Raw genomic sequence first — 26,565 nt, forward strand, 5'->3', positions numbered from 1 at the left:
CTCCCACACATAGGAAAGAATTAGTCCCCAAGAAGGCAGTGTTTTATTTTTCAGAAGTTACCCTCGTTGTATTATTTATCACAGCTATAAAATCAATTTGTGTGTATTTGATTTAAACTTTCCTTTGAGGTTTATAATGCAGTGTGTTTTGGATGGAATTTTCAATAACTTCTCATCCTAGTCCAAAACTATTTATTAAAAGCAGCTTTAGGCAATCGGTACCTGCAGTACAGCAGCAAAGCAGAGCTATTGGCAACTGTTATTTTATGTTTACTAGCTTGAGCTCCGTCCTCTGAAAATTCATGCCGTACTTTCTCTAAAGCTTTTCTGGTATTAAATACCTTCTCTGGGAGATTTGCTTGTGCCTGCACTCTTGCAAGTGGACCCGAGCTAATGTCTTTTCCACTTAAAAGAAACATTTGACAAAGTCTGTCAGATTTAAGAACCATGAGTGATGGTTTCCTGAGCCCAGAAAATAAAACCACAGGTTTCATACACAGATGATAGCTTCAAAAATACTTTCTTTTTAGTATTACAGACATTTGTTTTTGTCTTAGCTGTGTTGGGAATTCGTTTCGAGTGGGCAGCAGCAGAAACATGGAAGATGATGCTAGTGACAGACTAAATAATTTGATCTCCATTTTTGAGAATTGCAGGTAGGTAATTGCATTTCTGTAGAGTTAGTCCATTTCACAGTCTGCATCATAGAAAAACCTGACCCTAGGAAATTCGGTTGAATTTTCTTCGTACAGAGTCTTACGATCATGAAGCGGGTTCACTTTTGCTTTCAGAGATGAAAATGACAGTTTTCCTCTTTGTTTTAGGATACCTGTGATCTCTCGTATGTGGAAAGAACGCTAGCAGAAAGGTGAAAAGATGGGTGTTAAAACATTCACTCATAATTCCCCTGCGCACAGTCAGGAGATGCTGGGAAAGCTGAACATGCTCCGCAACGATGGACATTTTTGTGATATCACCATCCGCGTCCAGGACAAGATCTTCAGGGCGCACAAGGTGGTTTTGGCAGCCTGCAGCGACTTCTTCCGTTCCAAACTCGTCGGCCAAGCCGAAGACGAGAGCAAGAGCGTGTTGGACCTGCACCATGTGACAGTGACGGGTTTTATACCTCTTCTGGAATACGCTTACACAGCAACACTATCTATTAACACAGAAAACATTATTGATGTGTTGGCTGCAGCCAGCTACATGCAGATGTTCAGCGTTGCTAGCACGTGCTCAGAATTCATGAAGTCCAGCATTTTGTGGAATACGCCCAACAGCCAGCAAGAGAAGGTGCTGGATGCGGGACAGGAGAACAGCGCAAACTGCAATTTCACTTCTCGAGACGGCAGCCTTTCTCCAGTCTCTTCCGAGTGCAGCGTGGTGGAAAGAACCATTCCCGTTTGCCGAGAGTCACGAAGAAAGCGCAAAAGCTACATAGTTATGTCTCCCGAGAGCCCCGTTAAGTGTAACACACAAACGAGTTCCCCGCAAGTGCTGAATCCTTCAACTTCTTACCCGGAGTCCAGAAATCAGCCCGTGGACTCGTCCTTAGCTTTTCCCTGGACTTTTCCTTTTGGGATTGATCGAAGGCTTCAGTCTGAGAAGGTGAAGCAGGCGGAGAACTCTAGGACTTTGGAAATGCCTGGGCCCTCCGAGTCCAACAGAAGAATTGCGGATTACGTGACGTGCGAGAGCACAAAAGCCAGTTCTCCCCTTGTGATCGAAGAAGACGTGCGTGTCAAAGTGGAAAGGTTAAGCGACGAGGAGGTTCACGAGGAAGTATCGCAGCCCGTTAGCGCATCCCAGAGCTCGCTGAGCGATCAGCAGACGGTCCCAGGCAGCGAGCAAGTGCAGGAAGATCTCCTGATCAGCCCACAGTCGTCCTCGATAGGTAGGATATATGTATAAATAGATATGCATGCAGTTGGGATTTTATTGGATGAAATCTTCATGTTTCTTCATGCTGAACTTTTGTGAAACTGCCTTTTTTGCCTGTTTTATGAAATGTTGCATATAAACCCTGACGGGGGGATGAGACTCAGAGCTCTTTAAATAAGTTTGCAGAAGGCAGCTGAAAGATTGTTAGTAGACCTCCTTATTGAATAGAGCTTGATAATGCCTTTTTACCTCTAGTAGTTTGATTGGGGGAAGTAATTCTGTTTTCATTAGTGCCAAAAGGCATGATCTCAGCTGAGCTGCAGCACCAAATCTGAAAGACTTGTGGCTGTAGCCACAGACAGACAGAATGGTGCTTTGTATCAGGAATAAGATCTTGTATAATAATGACAGAGAGCCTTTGTAAGAAGATTTGCAAAATAAGTGGTGGAACACTCTCATCCTAATGCCCCAGACGAAAAGAAAACCACAGAGTCATAATATTGAGAATCTTTCCATTTTTGTGGGATTTGCTTCTCAAGTTGCTTCTTCGAGTACTGCCAATTGCTGAGAGAAACCTTTTTTCCATGAAAAACAATTTGAAGCCAATTTTGGGTTCTTCTGGCGGGCTGTTGTTCATTAATAGCTAATACTTAAAGGTTGCTGTAACAATCCCTTTTTCCACTCTGCACAGAATGCATTGAATGGCTTTTAGTAAGTTAGAAGATAGAGGTTTTGCAATATTTCTAGTTTAATTACCAAAGTTTTACCCAAGTCAGCGATTTTTCTTCCAGTTAAGTGGCTTGACTTGTGCTCTGTAGAGTTTGTTTACTCAAAGATTTTTAATAAAGCGTGTTTGGTTTGAAGGCCGTAAGAATGGCAGGTGTACTGCTCTGCTTCATTCAAATGGTGTACACATGAAAGGCTGCTTCAGTTAATTAAATAAATAAGCTAGAACAAAGTAAATAAATGTAACCTAGTAGCCTGCATTATTTGTTTTGTTTGGTGAGCATAATGCTGTGACTTCTCTGAAGAAAGTGCTAGATCAGTATGACCATACCAGGATTGCAACATATAATCAGTGTTGTTAAACTGTTCAGGTAATACTCACTAAAAAGAAATGAAAATATTTTCCATTTATCCCATCCTTCAAGACTTCATTTTGTTGTTTTTATTCATCAACTTGTATAGCTCATGTGTTGATATTTTAGATCTCCACATGAAAATGTTTTATTTACTGGAGACAAGGCTGTTTACCTTTTCTGAGAAACAGACTTAATATCAGTTTAAATATAAACCTTTCAATGTATTTGGCCAAAATAGTGCGTAGATTAAAAACTAAAACAATGTGTTTGCTGGATAGTCTCCAGGAAAAGTGATCCTTGTTCAAGACCGCGTTTAGTTTGATTCAGTTTCTAACTCATTAAAGTAGGAACTTCGGAAAGGCCTTGCCACAGAATCTCAGAATGTGAGGGGTTGGAAGGGGCCTGGAAAGCTTATCCGGTGCAATCCCCCATGGAGCAGGAACACCCAGCTGAGCTTCCACAGGAAGGGGTCCAGGCGGGTTTGAATGTCTGCAGAGAAGGAGACTCCACAACCTCCCTGGGCAGCCTGGGCCAGGCTCTGCCACCCTCACCCCCAACAAGTTGCTTCTCCTCTTTCAGTGGAACCTCCTGTGTTCCAGTTTGAACCCATTGCCCTTTGTACAGATCAGTTCTTTGTTCTTGAATATGTTAGATTTAATATTTAGTGGTCTTTGCACAACATTATTGACTATCATCAGAATAGTTTTTATTCACATTTTGATATGAAGAGAAACGGTGCTCTTGCTTTTTAGCACAGTTCCCCTGGACCTAACATATGATAAGGTACGCTTTGTAGCTAGAAAGCACTTTTTCCCTCCCAAAGATGTATTTCCTTATGCAGTAATGTAAGAATAGTAAATGGAGACAGCAAGATATGTTAAAGTACAGCTTTCCCTTCCCTGAACGTATTTTCCTAGTATAATTGCATATATTTATCTTAGTGTTTTATAGTGCATTTACAAAAACATTCCTGCCTCTCTTTCTGATATTGCAGAAAGCTCTTATTCACTCTTTGGGCCATTTCAAGAATTGTTCATTTGCAATTTATTATATTTGGAAGCACTTTGTAATACAGAAGGAGACGTGAAACAGGGCTTTGATAAATAAGTCATTATGGTTACAACAATAGCCATGTCTGAGAAGATATTTTCATAACTCATTAACACTGTTTCCATTTGAGAGATGAAGGCATAAAATTAAACATAAGAGCTTATTTTTCGGTAGTCTTTAGGTTAAGTGTTTCATGAGAAGGATAAATCAAAATGGGATTAACTTTTGTAACTTTATAGATTGCAGAGTTGCTGAATTTCCCAAATATAGTTTGTCAGCTCATAACAAAATTATGAATTTTGGTCCCAGCAGTGGTGTTTTGAAACTGCAAGGAAAAGGAGTGTGAGGAGATCCTGTCTGCTCCACACTGTTTGAAGAGGGAACAAACCGTGGTTTATCTGAATGGTCACGTGTAACCAAACCAGAGGAGGTTTTTATCAAGGGTATGGTTGGTGGAGAGCAGGTACCAGTTCTTCGAGTTGTTTTAGTCCTGAACTGCCAGCGTCCCTCCCTGTTATGGTGACATCAGGGCAAAATAACCTTGCTTAACACATCTAACCAGGGATTGAACACCAGACTCAAGCAGAGATGAGGGACCCCCATCTGAGCAAGACACATCAGGTTAATGAAGTCATAATTCTGCTTTAGTGCTGGATTTGCCTTAGATTCTGTATCCAAAACCTGCTTGAGCTACTTTTTGGTGCACTGAACAACGCTCTGGAATGGTTTTGTGTATACATTTCTTTTCCAAGCAGATGTTTGGTCTCTCTAGTGTTGCATTTCTGATTTCTCAGAGGGCTCTTCCTGTCTCAGCATCTTATTAATAAATGAAGGCATTATCAGCTAATAAATATATGGAAGATTAGAGCACAAAAGCAATGTAGTGTAGCAGGATTGAACTCTTTGTTGCTCAAGAAGCCTTGAAAATTGATGATATAGTCCCTTTAGGTGAAGATAACATTTGCTTTACAGTGTTAGTACTGGATGTGTTTTGAAAACTCTGTGTTGAACATAGGTTGTTTCCATTTTCTAGGTGTGCCAGATATTTACCCTTTATTGAGTCGTCCATTTACTAGATAATCTGTGCACAGGAGAAGTCGATTTGGAACACGTTGCTTCTGGGTTTTCTAAATGGTTTTCCCAAGAACGTTTAATATCTTACCACCCAGGAAGCAGTGTCTGTCAGAGATTGGGGAAAGCAAGCTTCATGTGTATTCACTTGTCCCCCCAGTCCTTTTTGAACACTTATTTGCATTAAATTGCCCTTTTTTCTTTGCCTAGGCTCAATAGACGAGGGGGTTACAGAGGGATTACCCACACTCCAAAGTACCTCTGGCACTAACGCTCATGCAGATGACGACGATCGGTATGTACCAATGTAATGTGCAAACTGTCCTGCAGCAAGTGCTGTGCTGTAATTAACCCACCCAGCCTTAATCCCAAAACATTTAGTTGTTCCTACATCTATGTCTCTGTGTTGCTCAAAGTACGATCAGTGCCTGAAGGTTCAGATGCGTTAGAAGAATGGAGGTGGTGAAAGTCAGAATTTGCTTACTTGTTGCTTTTAATTTCCTGTTGATTTCCAGGCAACACTGATGAAGAAAGATATTAATGTTTCTGCGGTTTCTTCCTCTTGATTAATAAATAAAACCCCTCAGTCTTTACTGTGAAACAGGTGTGGTTGGTGTATGCGTGCTAAAGCTGACGTAAAGCCACAAAAGCAACAAAATGAAAACAAGAACTAATCTTGGCTACAAAAGCAACAAAATGAAAACAAGAACTAATCTTGGCTTTACCAGACATTGCCATAAACCACAGAACAGGCAGAGCAGCCTTAAATCTCTTCTTCCAAACTTTTCGGCGCGTAGCTCTGTACCAAGATGCTATATGTCACTTACTGTAAATATTTAGCCGTCTTTTGCTGTGCCGAGATGAGCGATTTATTAAGGGAATCCCTTATAAGGGAAAACTGGCAGAGAAAACCCAACTAAAATGGGTCTGTTTGGTCAAAGATGTATCATAGTTCTGTTAAAGAAAAAGAAAAAAACCCCACAACTGGTTTGACTTTTATTACTTTGCTTTTGTGGTATGTGCCCAGTGTGGTGTATAGCTAGCTATTCCCTTTCTAAGCAGAATTTCTGAAGTATTGGCAAGTTGGCTTTTGCCCAGTGTTTTGTTAGACAAGCGAGTCTGAGGAAGGAGTGTGAACCTTTGGGAGTTGTTCCAGAAACTGTGTCAAGTGAAACTCCCTATAGAGATAACTATCAAGAGTGGCATTTTCATAGCTTATAAAATCTTTGCTGCCATTGCCATCTAAAACCTTTCCCATTGTAGGATTAAATCTGAAGGGAAAATAACTACCTAGATAAGATATTTTGTATGACATAGGAGATTTTATCTATCTACTAACAAATCTCAGTGTGAAAATAATACTCAGCACACAGGGTTTGAATTTATAGTGGGAGCACATATTACATTAGAACGAGTCTAGGTTTTTAAAGCTATAATTCTAGAGTCAAGTGGCATATGTATTTTCAGCAGTGGATTATTTCAGAAATTTCCTATAACGTTGCAGAGCTCCAGCACAAACTACGTAGAAAATTCAAAATATATAAAATCCTTTAAACACACTGTGGAAGCAATCATAAATATTTCGAAATTTACGATGTCTTATCTCTTGACTTTCTGTGTTAAAGAATTAACACAATTAATTGATCCTCCTCCATCATCAGTGTTTCATCAACATCAGGTCACATGTAATTGTTGTCAGCTTAAGAGGCACCCGGGAATCTATTCGGTATTAAACCTACTGTTTCACAGTGAAGTCTGATAAATTTCTTTCTCTGATATTTCACATTTGGATTGTGGTACACTTTTCTAACATAGACCTGTAGTTCAGCCTTGGCTGGTTTAGCAGTCTCTGTGACAGTTCGTGGCTGCGTTTGAAAGGGAGTTGCAAAGGCTCAGTCATAAAAGGTCTCTCTGATCCAATCTAATGAGAACTTTCATTTCTCTAAAGTAATTGTATTTACAAATGGAGAACATTTGTAGCTCGCTGAGCATTGTGGCTTTCACATTTGTCGGAGTTTAGTTTTACATAGTTAAATATGTATATCATCTCTTGGTGAAAAGTGGAAAAAATTACAAGTAGAGTATTTTACAGTGAAAACACTTTAAACCTATCTCTTTAACTAGTTGTTACAGAAATTCTGAGGTGTTAGATGAATCTTGACTGTTAAACGCCACATTTATCACAAATTGCAAGTCATGAAAAACGGAGTGTATTTGGAGAAAAAGAAGCAGGGAAGAGAAAATATGATTGTGTTTCAAATGTAATTTCTTCATTGTGCTGCAGTTTGCGGTTATGTCACCAATAGGTATTTCAGCCTGCTTGCAGTGTAAGGATGGAACAAGGCATGCCGTCACTGGGAGCTGGAGAGCCTCCGCATCCCCATTTTACCTCTTTTAACCAGCCTGTCTCATCATGAAGCTTTTATGGAGGAAAAAAATGCTTTATTTTAAATTTCTTCTAGGGAGATTGTCCCCGTAGCACTTCTCCTTTCTCCCTTTGTCACCCCGGCCCTGCAGCTGTTACTTCTGTTGCACATAGCTTGTGAACATTTTAATTGTGAATTCTCCAGTCAGCTGAGCACAAGGAAGGTATTTGCCATGTATCTTTTCCACAGCTCTCCAGGACTCTCCTGTGTATAAAATAAGTGAAGGGCAATACAATTTCTTCCAAATTATTCCAGTTCCATGTGAGACCAGAAATCCTGGGTTTTACAGACTGGTGGATGCTGAATTCCTACAGGAAAGTCTTTTATCTTGTTTATATCAAGAGGTGCCTGGTGCTTTCTCCCTTCATATAAATTTTACAATTGGAACTTCTGTCAGTGACACCCATCATTGACTCAGAATTCAGGTACCCAGTTTTCACAGCTCTATTGACACCCATTTCCAGAGTAAACAGAGACAGCTAAGGTACTGGTTTTAAAGAGATGATCCTAGTTCTTGTCCTGCTATACTGATCCAGTCTGTGGCTTTTTTTTGTATGATGCGTAGGAAAATGTATTTGTGCAAACTGCACGTTTCATCCCTGTGAGCGTTAGAAGTCCATAAATTCAGCCTAAACTTGAAGGCAACAATCTGGGCTCAAGGTGGAAGCAGACCAGTGAAAGGGTTTGTTCAGTTAGGAATACCTTCTGACCATGTGCAACAGGAGACATCGTGGTACTATTTCTCAATACATTTCAGACGTTACAGTTTATTAAAACTAAAATTGCATTCAGGGTCAGAGCAGTGACATCTGAGCTGCCATCAGGCTGCGAGCAAGCTGAAATGACTATTTCAACAAAAAAATAGACCTAAATGCTCAGGAAAGGGAAACCCCAGGTAAGTACAAACTCCTGTTGTTATTATGTTTGTACCAGCGAATTTGTTTTTATTTCACTACGCCCTTTAGCAAAGCAAGTTCCTTGCCAGAGGACTTGGATTATAACACTGCAGTTCCCTTAAACAGTTTGCAGCTAGAGGCTATGGAGGAGCAATTACTCAGTTTTAAACAAATTACTTTGAAAGCTAAATTGTTCCTTTATTATCATCTGTGTGCTGTTTTTTAAATACAGCATTTGAGGTGTTCTCGTAGAGCCAATTGAAGCAGACAAGGAGCAAGTATTGATTAATTAGATTAATATTTTAAACTTAGAAATATATAATTTTAGATACACAGAATCACAAAATGTTAGGGATTGGAAGGGACCTCAAAAGCTCGTCCAGTCCCCCTGCTGGAGCCCTCTGATAGATCATTCCCCAACTTATACTGGAACCTGGGGTTGTTCCTGCCCAGATTCAAGACTCTACACTTGCCCTTGTTCTATTCCATTAAATTTCTTCCCGCCCAGCTCTCCAGCCTGTCCAGGTCTCTGATGGCAGCACAGCTTCCAGTGTCAGCCACTCCTCCCAGCTTGGTGTCACCAGCAAACTTGCTGACAGTCACTCTATTCCCTCGTCCAAATCATTGATGAATATATTGAATAATCCCGGCCCCAGCACTGACCTCTGAGGCCCTGCACTGGATCCAGGCCTCAACTGGACTCTGCCCATTGACCACGACTCTCTGGCTTCTTCCCGTCAGCCAGTTCGCAGTCACCTCACTGCCCGCTCATCCAGACCGCACTCCTCAGTTCAGCTGTGAGGATGCTGTGGGAAACTGTGTCAAATGCCTCGCTCAAGTCAAGGTAGATCACGTCCACCGCTCTGCCATCATCCATCCATCTTGTTATGTCCTCATAAAAGTCAGTGAGGTTGGTCAAGCACGACTTCCCCTTGGTGAAGCCATGTTGACTGCCCCTAATGACCCTCTTATCCCTGATCTGCCTTGAGATGGCACAAAGGAGAAGTCGATACTAATGTTTTCTCATTGAACTTGGATTGAAATGAAAATGAATTGGCTTTAATTTCGTTTGTAAATATCACTGAAGCTGCAAAATACTCCTTGGCTTTCTCATCTGCTCAGTTCTTTAAATTCTCCCTTGGGGACTGGTTGCAGATTGTAAGTCATCGATATGCTTGAGAAAATGCCCATGCCTGGAAAATAAAGTTAAGTTTGCAGCTGGTGCTCAGACCTGTTACCCAAAGAAGCAGAAGCTGGAGGTCTGGTTCAGATGCAGGTCTGACACATTGCTGTAGAGCCAGAGATTTCCAGCATAAATACAGATCTCACCAGAAGTGCGAAAGGCTGCTCTTTTTTCTTCTTCTCATACAAATGTATCCCAGGTTCAGATTTCCGTGGGCAAGACTTCTTAATTATTTTTTTCCTCTAGCTTGCTTGTAAATGAGTGAATTTTTTCTTTGTAGTTTGGAGAACGTTCAGTACCCCTACCAACTCTACATTGCTCCTTCCACCAGCAGCACAGAGAGACCCAGCCCCAACGGTCCGGACAGACCTTTTCAGTGCCCAACCTGCGGGGTCCGCTTCACTCGCATTCAGAACTTAAAACAACACATGCTCATCCACTCAGGTAAGAAACTCAATTATAGACTCACAGAGGTTTTGCTCACTGTGCAGCAAATATAGTAATGTGATTCTTTTTTCATCGCCTGCCAAGTGCTTCAGAATTATTTCAGAAAGATTAGGTAGAGGTATGGCTCATCGAATGCTTGTTTTGATACATCAAATCTGACTGATAGCTCTGCTCGTGGATGATTAGCATTTGTGTGGACTAAAAAAATTCTAATTGCCTGAAACTCATCAGAGTAAGCCATTTTCATGATAAAGACTTGAGATGAAATAAAGTGTACTTGGCTTTTTTATTATGGATTATTGTGGATTGAAATTTTTCCTCATACGTGTAATTGTCTGCTGTGTTTTAGAGGAGACTTGCAGCCATAAAAGAATATTATCCATCTTATGTCCTTGCATTGAAGAATGTTGTATGGCTTTGGATCTCAGAATTTTTGGAGGGATTGCAGGACAGCTGAATTGGTTTGATAATCAGTTTAGCTACTACATATAGTACGGGTAGCAAAAGGTTTGTTGAATGCCTCCTCTGAATCGTGATATCCCTAATGATTGTGATAACTCCTAATGTCTTTGCTATCAGTGTTTTTCAAGACTTGTCAGCATTATCTGGCAATAACCTTGATATTTTAATGAATGATGGGGATATTGAAGGGTTATTACACCTGAGTGCTAAGCCTCGTGGTTTAGCATCTCCTGGGTTGAGCTTGACTCTTACCTGCACGTAAATGCTGTACCATTTTTGGGCAGAGCAACCACAGTGGTCAAGGTGTCATTTTTTCACTGTCAGCCATTAGTTGTCAAACCCCTTCAAGCAAAAATGACCATATGATGTAATAATCTCCATTTAATACTTAAAAAAGCAAACTTTGTGGGCATATTGAGTGTAAGATTATCCCAAGCCAGCTCCTAAAGTCTTAACTGGCAGACAGACTTCAGCAAAGCATCTCTGGCCAACCTGCCGACTGGCAACCCCTGGGCAAAGTTGGGAGAGATTCGAGTGGCTGTTTTAGAGTAATTAGCATGCAAACGAAGCTCTCACAACTTGTAAATGTTGAAAGTGTTTTCACACAAGCAAAATGGCTGAAGATATTTTCCTCAAGCTATCAGAGGAAATAGATGCCCTTGGATAGTAGGAAGGCATGAAAAGTTTTAGCTTCGCAAGACAATATTCTAGGATATTAACTTGTTTTCACATGCTTAACGAGGAGTTTTGGTGTAACCTTAACTACAGCTTTCTCTGTATAAAAGCCCCAATTAAAAGTTCAACTCCCGCTTTGAACATAAGGAAAGCAGAGTGAAAGGCTGGTGGAATTAACAGCCTGGACTGATGCACATTCAGCCTTTTGAAAAAACCTTTTTTATTCCTTGACAGCCCTGTTATGAATAGAGCTCCATATTCCAGATTCTTAGCCTCATGTTTGGATTTCCACACTTTCTGGAGCTCAGACTTTTTATTAAATCCTCACTTTTTGGTGATTCAGTCTTTTATGCTGCAATAGTTCTGTTTGGGTGTGATTACATACTCTCAACCACTACAGCATGTTGCAGAGCTCTTACATTTTAGGATTTTCCTAGTGCCTGTAATAAATGAAAAGTGAACAAGTAACAGAATTCCTAAATTAATACAAGAAAAAAATGAGAGGCATGAACCTAAACTGTCTTAGAAAGCTGTCTGTCAGGCAAGGTTGCTGAAAATTCTGGTATAGAAAGGTTCCCACGCAATATAAAGGCCGTTAACTTCACCCTTTTATCACCATTCCTGCTGCATTACAGGGGCGTCCTTGTGCGCGCAGTCCCCCTGCCAGAACACTTCTCCGAGGCCAAAGGCAGCCAGAAAAAGACATTGCAATTAAGGGTAGTCTGATAATTGCATTGTTGGGAACCAGTCTGGCACAAGAATCTCCCGAGATCAAAAGAGTTCAAAGATGGTTTGAGGTGACTGCTGCATTGGATGCTTTTTGGCTGTGGCTCAAGATCATAACCATAGTATAATCCATAGAGGCTCATGTTCATTTTAAACTGCTAGGAAGAAGACGTGTAAGCATTGAGGACAGGTCACGTTATTATGATATTTATTGGCAGTTGGTTCTGAGAAGGTGTAGTTCTGTTCTAGTCGCTTCTGCCATTCTAAAGCTAACCAGAGTATTTCTTCCTAAACCAGCGCCTTGCTGTGACTGCCCACAGCTGCTGTCCCCTCGCTGTTAGAAATCTGGAAGGGTTTTGCCAGTGACCTCTCCTTACAAAAGGTGAACGTTTTTTTGTTTTTGCTCTCTCTTCCGCAGGCATTAAACCATTTCAGTGTGACCGCTGTGGGAAAAAGTTCACCCGAGCTTACTCGCTAAAGATGCATCGCCTGAAGCACGAAGGTAAACGCTGTTTCCGCTGCCAGATATGTAGTGCCACTTTCACTTCCTTCGGGGAATATAAACACCACATGCGGGTTTCCCGGCATATTATCCGCAAGCCTCGGATTTACGAGTGCAAAACATGTGGCGCCATGTTCACCAACTCTGGAAATTTAATCGTTCACCTGAGGAGCTTGAACCATGAAGCGTCAGAGCTAGCAAACTACTTCCAGAGCAGGTGAGGTGCACAGCAAAAACCTAACAGGGAAACTTGCCTTTTTTTATTTTTGTTTTTGCCTTTTTTTTTTTTTCCCTAAATCATCTTCTCCTGCTTTCAGGGCAGCCTGCTGTGCCTCTCATCAGGTTGCCAGCTAATTCCAGTCAAATTCATTCTTGCGCCACTGTCTGTTATATCTAATCTGTCTTACAGCATAAAAGCTATATAAGAGGGCACTGAAGAATCGAGTGAGATGCACAAGCTGCTTCTGGGCTACTTAATTTCTCTTTTCAGTAGTATCTGCGGGCAGGCTAATGGTGTTAAACCGTAGCACTATATACAATACTATCTGTGGAGTTCTCTGAACGATTGCTATTCAAAATCTTGTACATAGCCTGTTCACTTACATAACAATTAGACTTATTACTTCATTTTAAGTACTTGCTTGATGGTGGATATTGCAGAAGGATTGCATGACTCCATGCCTTCTCTTTTTTCATTTTCTAGGTAACATGTTACTAAATGCTCAGACTAACAGGGTTTGAATTAGTAAGGGCCAGTTGGACATTTCTTGTTTATCAGGACAGGAAAGACTTGGCATATCTCACAAATGCGCTTCGCTGAAGACCATTTAAAGTGTTCTGAGGCATCAGACCAACACTGTATTCTCCTATTGAAATTAATGTTTGTAACCGAGGGAATATGAGATAGGTAAATTAGATAGATAGATCTCACAGCTCTTAAATCCATAGAGACAGTGCAGCTTGGTGTGTATAAGTCACCTCTCTTCAGAAATGGAAAAGAAATGTACTGTAAATGTTACGGCCTCTGCAAACCATCCGTTGTGATTTCTAGACATTATTCTTTTTCTCCTGCAAAACATTTCAGCATTTTGTTCTATTTGGTTATCTCAGAATGATGTAGGTTGAAAAAATTGCAAAACAAACCAGGAAAGCCAATCGCTGTCTTTCCAACAGAATATTGTTTAAAAGTATAAGTGCTTCATAACTGTGGGTTTACGCAGTTCTTGTTCTTAGCGCTTGTGCCAAAACTAGAGCAAAAGCTCTAAGGGATGATGCTGTGACTGGTAAGCACTTTATCGTTGACATCAAATTAAAATCAGATTAAAGTGTGTGACTTTAATTGTCTGTAGGCCTTCCTGTATTTTGAATTTGCAAACACTAGGTTTAGCATAGTTGATAGCCAATTTGGGGTTGAAGCAGTGAATGCTGCTGTAGTGGAAGAAAACAGCTGCTTTTAAATGGATTCCAAGTATAATGCATGTACTTGCCTCAAGTACAAACGTGTCTGGTGCTGAAAATTTGCAAAGAAATTTTATTTTGCCTTCGTGCTCTGAAAATACTCTTGGTAGATTTTCTTGGGATATGCTTGGTAAGAGTAAGTTAAAGAAGTGCTGTCCAGAAAGGCCTGAATTGGGAAGGAAATCCAATTGTGTTCTTTTCCCGGTGGTGTGATACGTGTCCACATCACAAAGCGCTGCTGCACTTGGCTTTTTTCCCTTGTGCTTTCAGCAGAACCTTTGCTTCCTCGCCTCACGCTTCTGTTCGCAGCCCATCCGCTCCGAGGAGTGCTGCCGCATCTGCGCCAGCGCTGAACCCATTCTTGTGTCTATTTTTAAAGGTCGTGTGCTCCCTTTTTTTTCAATGAGGTTTTCAGTGTTCCAGACATTAACTTTCATTCTCATCAAGGTGATACAATCTAAATAGTAAGAAGTTGCTGTGTAGGAAATATGGGTGCACAACAATGCGAAATAGATGCCTTTGAATAAATGGTCTGCATGTTTAAATGAGGACCAGGTTATAGTGCTTAGTGAAGTGTGTCACTGCGATGATCTTAGAGCAATGTGAAATTAATATCTTTGTTCTCTGTGCAATGCAGTGTGTGTAGCTTGTGTGATGCAACTGATATTGCTGATGTTTGTGTGAGAAATGACATTTCTCTTCTGTCCTTTGCCCCTCTTCTAGTGACTTCCTAGTACCGGACTACTTAAACCAGGAACAAGAAGAGACCCTCGGGCAGTATGAGCTAGGGGAGCATGGCTTTGAAAGCAACTCTTCTGTCCAAATGCCTGTCATTTCACAGGTGTCGTCAACTCAGAATTGTGAAAGCACTTTCCCCTTGGGGTCTCTGGGTGGGTTGGCAGAGAAGGAAGAAGATGTGCCAGAGCAGCCAAAGACTAACGCCACTGCTGAGGCAGCCGCAGGTGACCCTCCGAAACCGGAGCTGTCATCGATTACTATTGAATAATTCATGGTTTGGTTTCATTTTTGTTCTTTGGAAAGTGCCTGTGTTTGGTCCTGTACATTTTAATTTAATTTTTTAAAACGGAAGTGGGGAGATTTTCCCTTTTTACTTTGTAAGCTATGCTTTAAACGGAAAACTGCAACAGATGTTACATTATTTTTCATGACTGAATGATCACTTCTGTGAAAATATTTAAGACTGAATGCACAAAAAGAACCTGTCAGAACATCATGGAAGCTGTGATACACTTCTAAAGAAGAACAACCGATTCAGATCACTTTAACTATTTCTTCTTCCACAGTTAGAGCAGCTCATTAAGTTTCTCTTGCTTCTGCAGGCCCTCTGGTTAAGGGAAAGAAATCAGAGGGAACCTTTTTAAAATGACAAACAAAAGGATGCATTGGAAATCATTGTTGAGCAGTTTTGACTAGTTTTGAGTGGGTGCTTTAATCATCTGCATAAAAAGATGACACTTCCTATCTCGGTGCCTGCTGTTTTTTCAGAGCGCTCACTGTAACCCTTTGCTTGGAAACGGTAAGCGTTTGGGAAACTAACAGCCTCACGCCTTTTAAAAACACATCGTCCCTTTTCATCTCAGATGGGTCCATTTCGACAAACCCAAGTGATGTCATGCCAGGTATTCCTACTTCTTATGTTCCAGTCCTTTTAGAAACTGCTTGGTCAATAACCTGATTTGCCCATCCAAGGTTAGGCGTGGAAACGCTAGGGTCAGGAAAAGTCTGCTGGTACATAGTGAATTGAGGATGGTAGAAAAGTGTATATCCATGCAAGCCTGACAAATATCTCATGACTGTATCTTGTTGGAGAAGGGGAAACACATCTGAAAATGAAGGTTTTCCCAAGCTGAAATTCTTAAATCACGGCCAGGTTACTTGCAGTTCTGGTCACTTCCCCCTCTCACATATACTGTATTTTTACTAATCTCCAAAAGCTAGCTAGAGGGAGTTTACAGATGGGGAAAAATGAGCTCTTTTGTGCATTATTGCACATTTTTTTTTGTTTATACATATGCATGTATAGTCTCTGAGATTTTTATTAGTCTGTTTTGGACAAAATAAGCAATTTATTCTCTTTAGAGGCCAACTTTCTAACCCAACAGGGGGTTGTTTACAAAAAGCCTATATAGCAATGATGAATTATTCCTGTTTCAGAACATTTTAAATCCTTGCCAACTCAGTTTATTAAAGGCCATTACTCCAGCTACATACACAGCTCAAGTAAGCAATAAATTGAAAGATTTGCAATTTCATTTTTCCATATTTAGAAAAAGCTGCAAATGCAGGGTGTGGGATTTTCAGCGCAGCGAGTCTTGTTTTGTCGAGGCTGTTTGGGCTACGGCACTGCTTTGAAACCTAAATTAGGAAATACATTAGGAGCTTTGTGATTTTTCTTATTGCTTCTGAAATTAACTCAGTGTTTGATGCCAAATGCCTATCGCCTGCAGATGACGTGCCGAGCGAGTGGGTGTTGATCTTAGTATTCCAGAGGCATCGTCTACTCCCTTAGTTTTGAATCTTGGGTTTTCTTTTTTTAAATTGCTCTTTTCTGTCCAGTTTCGTTTTACACGAACATGAGGAGGAAATACAACCGATAGAGAAAAGTTGCTCGCGAAGAAACAGAAGACACAAAAGTCTTATTATATTGCAAGATCAATTTGTATTCAGTTAGCTTGGGCAGCTCCGATACTCACTAGGTCCGAGTTGTTTCTAGTGATAGCCAGCTTTTGTAAGGAAAAGCCCTTTGGAAAGAGCTTAAAGGGTTTCAGTGACTTTTAACAATATTTCTCTGCTGTGTTTTAGGTAAACCCCACAATTTTAGTTAAATAGAGTGAAAACAGTTGGGATTTAAGGCCTTTCCAAGTTACTGGAATGAAGTTTCTCCACCAGATCCAAAGGGTGGTTTAGAAACATGCTGCAATGATGTTCTCTGCTACAATCCAGTCTTGTCTGTCTTCAAAGGGCTTGAAGGAGAAATGCTGGTTTTGGGGATACTGTACTGGAATTAGTCCAGTGCCTCTCGATGGGCTGAACTTAACGACCAGTTCTCTTCCGCTCTGATTGCTGTAGCTGAGAAGCCAGTGAGACAGGACAATGCCTTTTGCAGACTTGTCCTGAATTATAGGGCTGTGACACTGAACTCAAATACCCGATTTTCCTTCTTTTCTGATAAGCATTACTCGGCTTTGCAGGTGTATGAAGATCCTTTGTGATGGATGTAGTAAAAAGCCCTTCACAAAGAAACACATTTCCAGGCTGTATAGGTGTGTTAAACAAAGGTGCTCAGGTGTAGATGGACATAACCTGTTAGAATCTGGTAATTTTCACCCATTAGATATTTTGCTAATCAGTTTATTGGTGAGGAGATGTGCAAATACAGAATGGACATATCTGGATACTGGATTTTTAAGTCTTAGAATTTTGTGTCAGAAGGCAAACTGCTTTCTAAATACCAAAGAGAAGGGGAAAACAAAAGTTAGAAAAGACTTTGTAGCTCTAATCTGTTCTTTTTTGAAAAGAAATCGGTATCATTAACTGTTAACTCCTTGGTACAAGAGTTTCATTGTTCACTGCGCTGTGATACACATTATCCTTTCAACCCTGTAATCTAAGTGTAACATCTTCATTTAGTTCTCACTGATTCAACTGCAGGAACAGTAGAGTTCTTAGAGGATTTTGTGTGTTTGTTTGGTTTAGAGTTGAGTTTACTTGTTAATTTTCCTGTTTGTAAGTGTTTCTTGTTAATATCACTTATCTCCATAGAGGTGAACACAGATTAAATACAAATTCTATTTCTCCTCCCTAACTTGGTGGAAGTGTTCAGTTCTTTGAAATGCTGGTGTTCTTCACAGCAGAGATGTAAAACCATAGGACATCTTAAAACAATCTTTATTGCCAGTACCCTAAGATTCCAAATTGAGTGAGATAGATATCTAAGTTAGAAGAAACTTGCCTTAAACTACACTTGGGATTAAACCTAATGCATACATTTCTTTCAGTACGTTATCAGAGGGTTCTGAACTCTGAGGGTTCTGAACTTCTGTATTCCTGCTTGACAAGGATCACAGGATCACGGCAGAGTTGAGATTGGAAGGCACGTTTGCAGGTGATCCAGTTCAACCCCCGTGCTCAAAGCAGACTCAGCCAGAACAGCTCGCTCACTCCAGTCAGGTCTTGAATATCTACCAAGCTGGAGACTCCCCAGGTGCACTGGGAAACCTGTTCTAGTGTGTGCCCACCCTCCTGTAACGAAGGTTTTAGTGTGTTTAGATGGGATTTCTTGTATTTCAGTTTGTGCAGATGCTCCGCTCCTTTCGGCATCTTCGTGGCCCTTACAAGTCATTCAGAATTTCTTCCAAATTGCCACGTGTGACCCATTGGAGCACTTTCTTTGTCAACGAGTCGTCTCCAAATTAATTCACAAAGCGATTTATGCCTTGCTTTTGCATAAGCACCTCCCCTGTGGCACCAGTCTTTGGGAAATCCTGTCCTCACCCATTTATTTTGCAAGCAGAGTGCCTTCGTCACTACAGAACTAGCAAGGTTCTGCCGTATGCCAGGGACCCGCGTTCTCAGAATCTGTGCAGGGTTTTTACTCCTTGCCTATTGTTTAGAGCAGTACGTAGGATGGAAACAATAGCAAAGGAAGGGATAGGGATTTTTCTGAATTAAAGTGGCATTTGGGGAGAGAGGAAAAAAAATCAGAGGCTTTCTCTTTCCCCACCAAGAGTGGAAGAAAAAGAAAAGGATGTTTTAGCTGTGTGGGAAATTTGGCCAAGTTCTAAGGGTTTGTTTTGTTTTATTCGATGCAGGCACATAGCACAGCTCCCCTGGATACCCGGGGGATGCTTATGCATTCAACAAATTAAAGCTCCCTGTCAGAACTGCTTGTCACTGTTCTTACACCACGTTAAAAAAAGATGTGTGTTCCTGATGATTTGTCTGTCTTAATACAGTTTGAGTTGGGTTGTCAGGCTCGCAGATACTACGGTCGTGTCTCTCATACTGAGAGATTAGTAGACTGGGTTATGGAAAATGGTTCTGGGTTCGCGTGTATCTTGAGTCTAAAAGGTGTGAATTTAAACTTTTTTAAAAAGTAATAGCTGCCAGTGCAGTAAAATATATTTTATAAGACTATGATCCCTATATGTCCCTTACGGGATGGAATTTTATTGTTTTTAAGCTACGGTTTAACATTTTTATATGAGGGCTTCAGTCGCTTCTTGGTCGCTGGCGTTCCCCTCCAGCCCCAGGATGGAAGAGCACTGAGAATATTGCTGGTCTCTCTCCGAGACCAACCATGAAGCATTTTATATGCAAATAGAACGGGAGCTTCGCGCACCCTGCAGGGATGGAGAAAATGCAGATGCGGGAGCACCTGGTGCTCCTAGATCCATTGCAACTTCCACACCATCAGAATACAGAAAATAGCTAATTTTCGTTCAGATCGATTACGTTCGAGTTTTGCTTACAAGGTGAAAACCCAGTTTTGCAGGGTTCTCATCTACATAATAAATTCCACAGCATCTCGATGACAGCTAAGAGGGTTCAAGGCCGGACGGTGCCTCAGCCACATCAGAGGTCCTCAGTAAATAGAGTCGGTTCAAAGTATTTGAGGAAATGTACCAGAACAAAGAAAACAAATGTGATTTTATTTTGTTTTAATGCAACAGTACGTACTGCTGGGTTTTTGTTAACTCAATGTGTGCTATCACGGTAATTCAGTGGCCCACAGGTCTCAAATCTGGTTGCACTAAAATAAAAAGCCGGATCATTGTCTGGTGCTGCCAGCCTGTGTGGCAACTGGACCTACAGTCTTCCTGAGGGTTGCTGCGGTGCCCAGAGGAGTGATTTTGGTTTAACCATTCGTTTAGCAGATGCATGCGTTGGATATTCTGACTTCTAGCCCTGGCTACACCAAGTTCTTGGACAGCTTCTTTGCCCCCGTTCCTGCAGTGCCTTCGCTCTAGGTGCTGCCCTACGGTGAAAACCCCGAGAGGGAAAAGAGTAAGCTGGAGTTACAAAAATGTGAATTAAATTATTGTTGGGCTTCTTTGTGCATTTTAGTAACAGTGAAACCCCCTTAACTGTGCCAGTCTCCGGTCACCAGCCGTATATCCAGTCGTCATCTCATCCACAGTACAGCTTCTCTTGTTGACGCTGGCCACAGCTAGATTACTTGGCATGTTTATTGACTTAACAGAATTGTTTTTTGGTTTTTGGTTTTGTTTTTTAATGTATACGATGTTTAAATACACTTCACATTTTATATAATACTATCTGGCTATTAGTATTTTTCAGGAACCATAGTTCTTGGTGGCTATATATATTTTTGTGACTTTTTTTGTAAACTAAGTGCCGTTTCAACGTTACAATCATTTTTAGAGTTATTGTAATCAATGTGAATATCATGTTTTTTCAAATCTGTTCTGAGCCTGTAGTGTTTGCTTTGTGATCATATGTGTAATGTATATATTCTGTATAGTTACATTGTATTGAAATACTAGCTTGTTTGATATAAGAAAAGTATGTATTGGGTACCTTTTTTGCTAGCCTGGTTGTTTAATCTTTAAAAAAAAATGTTCTAAAATACAAAAAAAAAATCTCCAAACTGGTCCCATTATAGGTCAAAATTAAGGGGGGAGAAAAACTAGTTTTGAGTGTCTTTGGATAGAAACATGAAGCTAAGATTTTTCATTAAAATATTAATGTTTTATGGAGTACATCTTTGCTTTGTGTCGTTATTTAACTATGCCAGAGTTTGTCTTGTAGTACCGAAGTCTGACTTTGACCTTGTGTAAGAAGGTGCAACTCTGTTGCTGGAACTACATTCTCTTACAGCTTTTGCTTATAATTAGTCGCAAACTAGTTGAGTATGAGGAGAACTCGCTGTTGCTGAAGCCGTCGTTGAGAGGAAGGTAGTTTAAAACAAAATAAGCATTAATAAATGGTTGGAGAAGTTACATGAGTAAAGAGTATTAAGAATAAAGTACACGTTGCTGTTTAATTTTCCATTGTATATTACATTTCCTTTTGTTAATGTTCTCTTTTAGGCTGTATTCTGCAAAAGCGGTGGGGCCATCTTTTGAGCGGGGTTTTATTGATGGAAAGCCAGCCAAGAATGAGCCTAATCAGTCAAAGCTAGAAGATGTTTAAAAAGGACAGTAGACAGAGTCATTGCGATCGCAGCTGTGAGCTTCAGAATAGTCAAGACAGTCATGGGACTTAAAATATACGTCTGCTGTTTCTGGCAGCCCTTGCAATTAAATTAATTTGCCTCCTACAGACCCACCTGTCTGAGCTGGAATGCTGGCCGGATCGACACGTAGCTAGGGCACAGGTAGGCAAATGCAAGTTTTGCAAATGCTTGGCCAAAATGATTATAACTCTGCACAGTAACCTGTATGAATAACAAGCAGGCTGACACGATGAATACATTAACAGTCAAATGTTTGTGTTCAGCCTCTGACATGGGAGCAAAAACAAAAATGGAAAAGCATTCTGTGGTGCAGATTAAGCGGCCACAATGAACCTTGGATGGGGAGGGTTGAGAATTTCTAGATACTTTCATGTTCATGTTTTCCTGAGGACCTTCTGCAGGGACAGAAGTATTTTATCAAAAGCATAATTGGACGAGGGAATATATCTGGTGGAGGCTTTGGAGACAAAGTTTAAGATGTGAAGGTTTTGACTCTGCTGGTCTCCCGCAAAAGCAAGAATTTTGTTGCTTTGAAGACAGACAGACCCAGTTAGGAGTGTGCAGTGATGCTTACCAGACCATTTCAAGTCGAAAGCCTCTGTGACTGTATATGAACATATACTATCAGAAAGCCAAGGCAAGGCTGCTCAATACATACTTTTGATGGATAGCGAGGTCCAGACTTGTGACTCGAGCAGATTTTTCCAAAGCACGACCACATGTTTTAGTATGAAACATCTTTTAGATGTCCTTAACAAAGCACTATTGAGGTTTTTCCTGTAGCTTCCTTATAGCATATAAGCGTTTTATTCCTGACAATAATGAAATACTATTTCTCTTGCACAGAGGAGAGCGGCTGAGATTGAACTCATAGCTACTGAGAATGTAGTAGAGCAGGGAACAGAGTTCTCCCAGGGCTTACTGCACCATTCCTACGTATGATATCCTGGTGAAAATGAAGCTGCTATGAGAAACCTGGCTTGGATTATGTCTAAAGTGCTTTTTCACAAGCTGCTTGTGCACGCTGCATCTCCAGAGTCCCGAGCGTAACTCTGTCGTCACCATTCTTAGAGCAGAGCTCGCTGTGAGACCGTGATGGAGCAGAGCAGGGTAAGTGTGTACGTGTTAGAGCCTCACTTACAGCTCAGACACGTGGTTTGCAGTCATTCTGGTTTTTGGGACCTATTAACTCTTTTTTTTCAGAGGAGACATCCCCTCTTAGAATAGCAGATTTACACTTGCTGATAGTAGGACTGATTTTCCTAGTTTCTTTTCACAAATCCTTTAGAAACAGACCACAGACACCCCGAGTGAAACCCCCAGTGTTTGAAAATCATTCTGAAGGCTGGAGTTAATGCCTTTGATCACGAGTTGCCTTCATGTCAGTCACAAGGTCTCCAGTGAAGAAGAGAGAGCAGCTCATGAGGCATCAGTTTGTGTCTCTCACTTGAACCTTCAACTCTGATTGCTGAAATTTGAACTTGTGTCCAAATTTTGAAGTTAATGACCTAGGTGCTTTGCTCGACTGCCTGTTAATTCGCGTGGCTGTGTCACTATCACTTTTAGATACCACCCCCCCATTTCAATACACTGATTGGCTTTTGGTGGCTTTATCTTTGAGAATAGATCCACCGCATCTGGCTAAACTTCGTTCTCAGTCTTCCACATGCCTACATAAAGCGGGATACCCTGGCCCTGAGTTTTGTAATACTCCTATCATTTAGAAGATAAGAGTTTTTTCTCACAAAGTACTGCTTGTTCCCCTGTACACGCACGCGCGCACACACGCAATCTGTATGTGCTCATTCAGAAGGAATTTTGAACGACGAACATGCAAAAACATCGACAGACCAACTCCTTCCTTGCTGCTTCCTTGTAGAAGCGGCTGGTACTACTGTCTTTTAGCTTAAACCTGCAGCAAGAACCTCGCTTCCCTTTTCTGTTAGCCCTTACAAACCTCTCTTGAGTTTGCAGTGAAAAGGAGAAACACAGCTTCCTGCAATCCCGTGCTCATCTCTGAATAGCGTCTCCTCCACAGGGAGGGAGGACTTAGGGATAAGATATTAATTGTAAGGAAGGAGATGTATTTCATGGTCTTGACAGGGTTTTTTTGGGGAGGTGCTTCAATGTATTTTTAGATTTTTCTCTGTAGACTGACGTTTTCCAGACTGTTTCTAAGAAAGAACAATGTCAGCTACAAACAGATTGCTGTTAAGTATAAAGTAGCATCAAATAAGAATAGGCAGTATTCATTTATGCCAAAACAAAGTACGGTCCTTAATTATTTGTTGGCTTAAAGCATTGATGTCTGCAGTGCAGTATAGCTTTCAAAATCCCTTGGGCCCAAGATAGCGGTGAGTATGTCCCTGGCATTTGTGCCTCTGGAAAGACAGAGATCTAATGGTAAAATGGATCATCTGAATTCTTTGCAGGCAGCAGAGAAATGTGCCAGGTGAGTACAGCTTAAAGGGGGATCACCAGAAGCGTTGGGAGACGAGTAAGGAGAGCGTGATGTGTTTGTGGGCTGGTGGAGGAGGTGACTCAATTCCAGGATTGTGTGTGTAGGTGAAGGACATTTTGACGCACAAACACACAAGGAGAAATGATCCTGCAGGGTTTGATGCTATATCACTGGAGAGTAACAGGCCCCTGGCTTCGGAAGAGCGAGGTGAATCACAATCCCTGTCCGCTTTAGCATTTAAATAGTCTGCTTTTGCAGAAAAGTGGTTAAATCACTCCTTAAGGGCTCACCCATTAGTGAACTTCACTTTTGCCAGTTGCTTCTCTGACTCAGCACAGTGTGTTTTATAGCTTGTGTATTAACGGGGTGTGCAGAACTGGTTTTGGAGAGTTTATTTATGTGCATAAACAGACCCTTGCACTGCGTAAAACCAAACTGGAGAGAAAAGACACCAAAGCCCAGGACTAATAGGCAACAGAGCTCAGAAAACCAAAACATCTCACCAGGGTAGGACATCATCTTCCCACAATTTAAATGAGAAAAATAGCAAAAATCCTAACAAACCCTTTTATATAACTTCAGTGTTGCAGTGATCACTTTCAGGGTTGACGTGACAGCAATTATAAACAGCAGTTACGCAACTGCCTCGTTGATTGAATTGAAATTAATACCGAGAAAGAAAAAGCCAAACAAAAAGTAATGGCTTTGGGTTGACTCGTTATGTTTTAAATAAATTTTAAAACGCTCAGGTCAGGCTCTTTTTCAAAAGTGTGTGCAAGCCCAGGGTGAAAAATCTCCTTGAAGAACATAGTGAACTGCTCTTAGAAATTCTATTTGTCTTAGAGGCAGAATTTTGTTTATCTTCTAAGGCTTCTTGTTTCCTTTTTCATCTGACAGTGAGGTAATTCAATATTTTAATTTTGCTCGAATTCCTTCTACTTCAGAACTCGTTTTTCAAAGCTGTTTATCACATTGTATCGTTGGGTATTGTGATTCCAGTGTCACCGATTGACGCCACGAGAGGAGAAGGCCCGCGTAGGTGTTTGTGTGTGCACAGTATTTCCTCCGCTCGCCATCTGGCAGGCGTTCAGATGTTTTGGAGTGGAACTGAAGGTGACGAGGCTGCGTTGCACGGGCAGCATCTGGTATCTCGGAGCAGAACGCTTCCTTCCATTTGGTAGTGCTCGAGTTCACGTAAAGAAACCACGAGGAAATTCGTAGTCTAGCTGGCTGTACTAGCAAAGCCTGAGTCCTGTCTGCATCGTACAGGAGTTGTGCTCAGCTCCTTTTCTGTGATCTGTCTGACAGAGGTAGGATACAATTACTGTTTGGTACCGTTAATGGATTTGTGCAGACATGAGCTAATCTCCTGGAATTAATTTACTGTTGTGAGGTAGGTTTGTAAAACAATGCCAGGGTGGATCTCTTATCACAGACAGGATTCTTCCTCTTGATTCAGGGAATAATGCACCCAGAAAGAGATGGGGAACAGGAATGAAATCTGTTTTTTCTTGGTTCCTCCTCACCTTTTCCGGCCTGAGTGGTAGGAGGCAGAGGAGCCTCCAGCTTGTCACATCCACCGGGAGAGAAGAAAGCAGATTTTGGAGGCTCCTACGCAAGACGGGTTTGCTACACATCCCACTGACATGTGTGCTAGTGTGAGTCATCCGGGGAATTCACTGCCCTGTGCGCAACAGGTTCAGTGAGAGAAGTGCCAAAGAAAGCCTGCGGAATATCGTGTTTCCAAAGGCCACTTGTTGCGTTTCCAAAGGCCACTTGTTGCATTTCCAAAGGCTGCTTCTTTACACTTGTCCTTGCTGGGCAAATGATTTGGTGTTGCGTATTGTCCTTGGAGCGCTGTTAGGTGACGAACAGTGTGGTTTGTGTAACCATCTCATTGTCCGTGCTTTTCCTCCTTCTGTTGCTGTGGATTCTAAGGGAGCAAGGAAGGAGTGGAAGCTCGCCTGGCCTCTGACTTCTCTCCAAGCCAGAAATAAAGCCCTGGGAGGTTAAATTTTACATTTTGCTTAGCCTTCCCCTCTGGAGACATGAAAAGAATTATAGGAGTTTGATCTATAGTGTGGCTAGACAGCTGTGATGGGTGCTTTATTAAAGTCTATAGCAATCGAGCTAACACAAACCAGAACCTCTCCCTGTAGCTTTGTGTAACCCTTTAAAAAGTGATGGATGTTTTTGCAGCAGGAGTGGGCGGAAATCGGTAGGTGAGGTCAAACTGCACAACATGATAACCAGAACAATTAATAGCACTTAATGTGAAATAGCAAGCTCTTGGCTCCTCGAATATTACATAGTTTATAATCCAGGACAGATTGCCTTTAAAGTATGGCTCTCGTCAAAAAAGCGGCTATAGAGCTCTTGGTACAATAAAGCTGTTCCGTGGAGATGATCCTTTTTGCTGTCTGATGTCTTAAGTAGTTTCTTAGCTACTGGTTTTGCCCCTCTTTGTCTCAGCATTGTAGGAGCAATGCAGCTTTATGGGAGGGAGCTGGATTCCTTCCTTTGGAGAACTGGCAGCTGCACTGTTAGCTGGACTCTGGTGGCAACGGTGCCTTTTCCCCATCAGCTGCCATTGGTGCAAATCCACTGCATCAGCTGCAGAGCAGTCACTGGGCGCGATGCGTGTTCATCTGTATTGCTGGTGATGGTGCCAGGAAGCTTGCAGCCTGAATTCCGGTCTCAAAGTGGCTTTGCAGGACCTGCGTTCCTAAAAAACCTGGTTGTGGGTTTTTTTGTGTTTGCTGTCCAGCACAGAGACACTGCGCTGGATGTTGGGAGAGACAAAGAGCCTAACACAGTTTGACGTATTGGGGTACATTTTCCTCTCCTCCAGCGCTATTTTGATCCCTTAATTAACCTGAGACATTCCATTTTCTAGATATCTCCTAGTAGACCAGGCAGCTACTTATCTGTCTTCTTCCCTAAAGCCAGAGAAGGAAGAATCAAACCTCAACTGGAAGAGGGAAAAATCAAACCACAGCAGGAAGAATCAAAGAGGAAGAGGCAAT

At 41.4% G+C, this 26,565-nt stretch overlaps 1 protein-coding gene across 3 annotated transcripts in view; it reads left to right on the forward strand.

Annotated features, from left to right (window-relative positions):
* ZBTB44 (zinc finger and BTB domain containing 44) overlaps nucleotides 1-20,602 on the forward strand; it is a 36,712-nt gene extending 16,110 nt beyond the window's left edge. Inside the window, exons 2-6 of one of the 3 annotated variants that reach the window (XM_071798873.1) lie at nucleotides 825-1,894; nucleotides 5,295-5,379; nucleotides 9,921-10,033; nucleotides 12,318-12,618; nucleotides 14,583-20,602. In XM_071798873.1, coding sequence (XP_071654974.1) covers nucleotides 877-1,894; nucleotides 5,295-5,379; nucleotides 9,921-10,033; nucleotides 12,318-12,618; nucleotides 14,583-14,865 — 1,800 coding nt within the window. In that variant the 5' untranslated portion in view covers nucleotides 825-876 and the 3' untranslated portion in view covers nucleotides 14,866-20,602. Of the gene's footprint in view, nucleotides 1-824; nucleotides 1,895-5,294; nucleotides 5,380-9,869; nucleotides 10,034-12,317; nucleotides 12,619-14,582 lie in introns of all 3 variants that reach the window. The other 2 variants (XM_065855563.2, XM_065855565.2) reach the window with 2 other exon arrangements.
* Nucleotides 20,603-26,565: the final 5,963 nt, after the last annotated feature.

The sequence above is a fragment of the Patagioenas fasciata genome, chromosome 24 (assembly GCF_037038585.1).
Source record: "Patagioenas fasciata isolate bPatFas1 chromosome 24, bPatFas1.hap1, whole genome shotgun sequence".
NCBI lineage: Eukaryota > Metazoa > Chordata > Aves > Columbiformes > Columbidae > Patagioenas > Patagioenas fasciata.